Consider the following 5,242-nt stretch of genomic DNA (forward strand, 5'->3'; position numbering starts at 1 on the left):
AATTGTCCAGAAGGTGAGATTCTTGATCTGACGTGACGTCAGTCTGTGCAGCACTCATCTACTACCCTAGTAATATTTATTGTTTTTCCCCTGATTTAAAGGAAAAAAGAGGGAGGGAAGGAGACACCCCCCCCCAAAAAAAAAATAAAAAAAACCCCAAACACAAACAACTATATAAGAAAAATTCTCCCAAACATACTCGTTTTAAAATAATTTCAGTCCGAGCAATTGGGGCACTTCCAGCAGACCAGTAATGTCCCTAAAGGACAGGAGTAAAGCAGAGTTATAAAGGTGTAAGGGTAGACTGTTCAAGTCACCCTGTAATCCAACCTTTCTTTTTTTTTTTATGAAATAAAAGAGTACTGTAAAAAGATAAATATTACAGAAGCGGCTTCACAGATGCGATTGCACACATTGCTATCAATTCTATGAAGCAGTGATTTATATGCTTACATTATATTTAAAAATACATGTACTACAGAATATCTGGAATCTGCTATACACTGGAGTTTAGAAAGGTATGCAGTGCGTATATGAAGCTATAAATAAATATGTAATCCTTCTTTAAATATAGGTATATAGGTATATATGTAAATCTTATATAAAAATACATTTGAAATACACACACAGGGATCGATAGCTCAACATATATACACAGTTACACAAGGGCAGGAATCTAGTGCATGTACTTCTACCTCGGAGTTACCGCTTAATATATCCTTACATAGGCATATTATTTTAAAAGCTGTAATGTTGTCATACTACTGTGTATGGTCAAATGTTTCCAGGTCTTGCCCATTAATTGCTAAGAAAACGTGTTTGTTTATTTGCCAACTCAGAGCTGCCATGGGAAAGTATTTTTTTCCTAGCGGATAAGGCGAGCTGACTAAGTGGAACATATTGCAGAAGAGACCGAAAAGGGATTTTTCGACCTGGCAGTTCCTAAATGGTCTTTGGAATTTGCGCGGAGGGGAACGAGCTGTTCCAGCGACAAAGTTAGTTATGAAATCCCTTTTCCTCTCTTTCTCCCTCTCTCTAAATGAAAGTATTAAAATATACAGACGTGTAAAGGATCATTCCAACTGAATGGTAATTTATTAATAAACAAACAATGCAATACCTTCAGAATATTTTCAACAAAAAAAAAAAAGAAAAATATTGATAGAATAAGATTAATACAGTTTCCCTTTTTATATATAGTGAAAAATTCAGCGTTTCAGTCAATTTTAACGTCACTTTTCAGGGGAGGGGGAAACACTTTCTGGCGTTTGGTCCGCAACATCCAACTACAAATTAAAAATAAATTACTATGTCGCAATTTACATTTTAAAACAAGTCCTTGTAGAAGAGGGAGGGCGGGGAGGGGGGGGGAGAAGCTGGTACTCTACGCTGGACTTTTCGCCCACTTTTAAACACGGGGCATGGCAATATCTTAAGGGATGGGGGGGGCGGGCAGGAAAAAAGTATTTCTCAAAGCAATTAAAAAAAAAAACTTACGTGTTATTGGAGTAACACTGTCCTTTAACAAACCAAGACATGCTTTGGGGCTGTCTCTGTACAAAAGCTTTTCGCGTGCGCTCGCTCCCCTCCGCGGGCGCGGCGGGGCCGGCGGCGCGGTGCTGCGCGGTGTCCCCGCGGTGTCCCCGCGGCGGGGCGCGCTCAGAACTTGCCGCAGTCGTAGACGAAGGCCCCGGAGGTGCGGTAGAGCGGCTGGCTGCCGGGGAAGGCCATCTGACAGCTGCCGCCGCCCCCCGCCCCGCCGCCGCCGCCGCCGCCGCCCCCCGCCCCGCCGCCACCGCCGCCGCTGCCGCCCGGCGAGGCGCTGAGGCCCAGCCGCGGCGCCTCGAAGACCTCCCGCGGGGCGGCGGCGAAGCCCTGCTGCGGCCCCGCGTAGCCCGCCGCGCCCGCCAGCGGGCCCAGCTCCCCCGCCGCCGCCGCCGCCGCCGCTGCCGCCGCCGCCGCCTGGTTGAGGTACCAGGAGGCCAGGCGGCCCTGGTGCGGGTGCGGGTGGTGCCCCTCCTGGTGGCCGCCCGCCGCGCCGCCCAGCCCGCCGTGCCCCAGCGCCCCGCCGCCGCCGCCCCCCGCCCCGCCGCCGCCGCCGCCGCCGCCGCCGCCCGTGGGCATGGCGTAGTCGGGCAGCGGGTCCTCGGCGGGGCTGGCGGCGGTGGCGGGCAGGTGGCCGGGTCGGTCGGCGCCGCCCGCCGCCGCGTAGAGGCTCATGGCCTGCATGTTGCAGTGGTAGGTGCCGGCGGCGGCGCCGGCGGCCGCCTGGCCGCAGGGCGAGCCGTAGACGGAGCTGTGGCCCGGCGAGTAGCCGCCGAGGGAGAGGGCGGGCGGGATGCCGGTGCGCGGGGCGGCGGCGGCGGGGGCCAGGAGGCCGGCGCCCAGCTCGGCGGCGGCTTGCGGCGAGCCCCGCAGCGAGGTCATGATGTTGTCCACGCTGAAGCCCGGGCCGTGGTGGTGGGGCGGGGGCGGGGGCGGCGGCGGGGGCGGCGGCGGCGGCTCGGGGGCCTCCAGGCTGAGGGAGCGGCTGGAGGGGAGGGTGCTGCGGGGGCTGCCGCCGCTGGAGAGGCTGCTGCTGCTGTCGGGGCTCTCGATCTTGGGCACGGCGCCGAGCGGCGGCGCGGCGCCGGGGGGGGACACGGCCTGCGGCGGCGAGGCCGTGCCGTTCTCCGTCTTGATGTCCTGGATGCGGACGGGCGGCGGCGGCGGCGCGGCACTGCCCCCGGCGGGGCCGCCCTCGGGCTCGGCGGCGGCGGGCGGCGGCGGGCGCGGCGGGGCATGGTCCTTGAGGTGCAGGCGGTCCTTCTCCTCCTTGTCCTTGACGGCGTCCTTCTTCTTGAAGCGGCGGCGGCGGCGGAGGAAGCTGCCGTTCTCGAACATGTTGTAGGAGTCGGGGTCGAGGGTCCAGTAGCTGCCCTTGCCGGGCTTCTTGTCGTCGCGGGGCACCTTGACGAAGCACTCGTTGAGGGAGAGGTTGTGGCGGATGCTGTTCTGCCAGCCCTGCTTGTTGTCCCGGTAGAAAGGGAACCGCTCCATGATGAACTGGTAGATCCCGTTCAAGGTGATCTTCTTATCGGGCGCGTTCTGGATGGCCATGGTGATGAGGGCGATGTAGCTGTAGGGCGGCTTCACCATATCCTTGGGCTGCGGCGGCGGCGTGTAGGGCCCGTAGGCGCGGGCCATGCCGGCCGGGTACTGCTCGTGGGCCGGGTGGGAGTACATGCTCATCGGGGCCGGCATGGCCGTGTAGCCCCCGCCGGCCGCCGCCGCGGCGGCGCGGTAGTAGCTCTGCTCTCCGCCGAGGTACGGCACCACTCCCAGGGAGTTGGGACTGGACACGGAGTAGCGAGCCTGCATGTCCTCCCGTCAGCTTTCCCCCACCCTCCCCGCCGGACCAAACAGCGCGTCCCTTCCCCCTCCACCCCTCCGCCGCTCCGCGGACCGAGCTGGACCGGGCGGCCGGGCAACCCCCACCCCCCCACCCCCCCGGCGGAGCGCGGAAAAAGGGAGGAAGAATAACGACGGCAGCGCCGAAAGTCTCCTCTTCTTCGCCCAGGAGAGCCCACCGGCAAGCTCCCGCACTCCACGCGGAGGGGAAAAAAAGAAATCAAAAAAGGGGAAAAAATGGAGGGGGGTGAAAAATGTTTTTAAAAAGAAAACGCGGGAGGGGGGGGGGGGAAAAGTAATCGCAGCGGAGAAAGCAACTTCCAAACGCAGAAAGAGTATTAAGAAAATAAAACCTTTGCAAAGAGGCTCCCACGCTCCCAGTTCCTTGTTCCACGGGGATCTGCAACAAGTTGTCTGCAAAGGAGGGACAAAAGTAGAGGGATGTGTTTTGTTGGCTTTTTTTAAGCGAGCTGAAGAAGAAAAAAATCCACCTTCCCGATCTCCCAGTGCAAAGTCTCCCTCTCTCTCTCCCTCTCGCTTTTTTTCAGTCTCTTTTTCAGTCGCAGGCTGCTTTGGGAAGCATCGGAAAAACTCCTGAACTTTTGAGCATCCGTCACCACGGCGAGAACTTTTTTACGCACTTACAGTTTTCTCCTTTTTTTTTCCCTCCCTCTCCTCTCTCGGTCTCCTTTTTTTTTTTTTTTCCTCTCTTTTTTTTTTCTTTTCCTCCTTTTGCAGGCGGCCCAGCTCCGCCCCGCCGAGCCGGGGCAGCCAATGGAGGCTGGGAGACACCCGGGGCTCTGAATGAGGAGGGAAAAAAAAAAAAAAAGGAGCGAGCAAGCAAGGAAAAAAAAAAAAAAGCCAGTAAGAAAGAAGGAAAAAAAAAAATCCCCGCAGCAGCCCTGGGAGTTGCAGCTCTCGGGGACCGGCCACACACGCTCGCCGCCACACGCGGCCGCCTTCGGAGCCGCGGGATCGCGCGGGGCGCTGCGTACCCGGGGGGACCCTTCCGCGCCCGCGCACGTTGCGCGCCGAGCCGCGCGAGCCCTTCCAGCCCGGTGCGTGCCCACCCACCCGCGTCCTTACGCTCGGGGCCACCCTCGCACACCCGCCCCGGGCACACGCACGACGTGCACGCCTGCACCAATGTGTGTATGTGTATAGATATAGATGTGTATGTATATGTGTATATGCTTCCACGGAGCGTTTTTGCACCCCGCGCTCCGCCACGCGTGTTTCTCTCACACTGTTACACACACACAGCGTTGTTGGTCTGTCTGCTCCGCACGCTCCAGCCGGGCTCTCCCCCTCCTCCGCTCCGGGCTGCTGCCCGTGCGGGCTGGGGGCTCCACGCCGCGGTGCCGCCTCGCTCCGTGCCCTCCCCGGCCAGGAGGCTCCGCTCACCCCAGCCGCCTTCCCCCCCCCCCCGGCCGCGGGGACCGAGGGGACAGTGGGAGGGGGTGCGATGCCCCTGCTCCAGCAGCACCACCCTGCCCGCAGTCGGCTGCCTGCCCAAACGCTTCTGAGGAGGTTGCATTCCTCCGGCTGGCGGGGCTTTGACGAGCCCTCCAAAGCCCCTTTTTAATGAATCAGCCACCAAGGGCTTTCCTCTCTCCGCCTGCAAATCAAGCGCCCGCTGTCCCTGCTGTTTATAAACAGGGGCGCGTTGCTTTGTGCGGGGTCTTTAGCTCGCTCGTTCAGGTAATCTTTACAGACCTTACGGGATGTGCTAGGGAAAGCGGGTCTTTGCTGTATTTATTTATTTATCTATCTATCTATTTATTTATTTATTTACTTACTTACTTACTTGAGGCGGAGAGGGCATACTTTTGTTCCTACTCTAATGTGGACT

General features: G+C 58.1%; 1 protein-coding gene across 2 annotated transcripts; it reads right to left on the reverse strand.

Moving 5' to 3' along the window:
• Positions 1–1,076: 1,076 nt before the first annotated feature.
• FOXC1 (forkhead box C1) lies at positions 1,077–4,063 on the reverse strand. 2 transcript variants are annotated; one of them, XM_056333860.1, is made up of 3 exons: positions 3,882–4,063; positions 3,744–3,804; positions 1,077–3,198 (listed from the first exon to the last, which is right to left on the reverse strand). In XM_056333860.1, exon 3 carries the CDS (start codon positions 3,184–3,186, stop codon positions 1,660–1,662), a length of 1,527 nt encoding a protein of 508 aa, XP_056189835.1. In that variant the 5' UTR covers positions 3,187–3,198; positions 3,744–3,804; positions 3,882–4,063; the 3' UTR covers positions 1,077–1,659. The 2 variants fall into 2 exon arrangements, with proteins under 2 accessions (XP_056189835.1, XP_056189834.1); XM_056333859.1 differs by having other exon boundaries at positions 1,077–3,804.
• Between the last annotated feature and the right edge of the window lie 1,179 nt (positions 4,064–5,242).

This window comes from Falco biarmicus, chromosome 3 (genome assembly GCF_023638135.1).
Source record: "Falco biarmicus isolate bFalBia1 chromosome 3, bFalBia1.pri, whole genome shotgun sequence".
Lineage (NCBI taxonomy): Eukaryota > Metazoa > Chordata > Aves > Falconiformes > Falconidae > Falco > Falco biarmicus.

What these genes read in the sequence shown, in the direction of transcription:
- FOXC1 (XM_056333859.1), bottom strand. Translation starts at nt 3,360, where the DNA reads ATGCAGGCTCGCTACTCCGTGTCCAGTCCCAACTCCCTGGGAGTGGTG.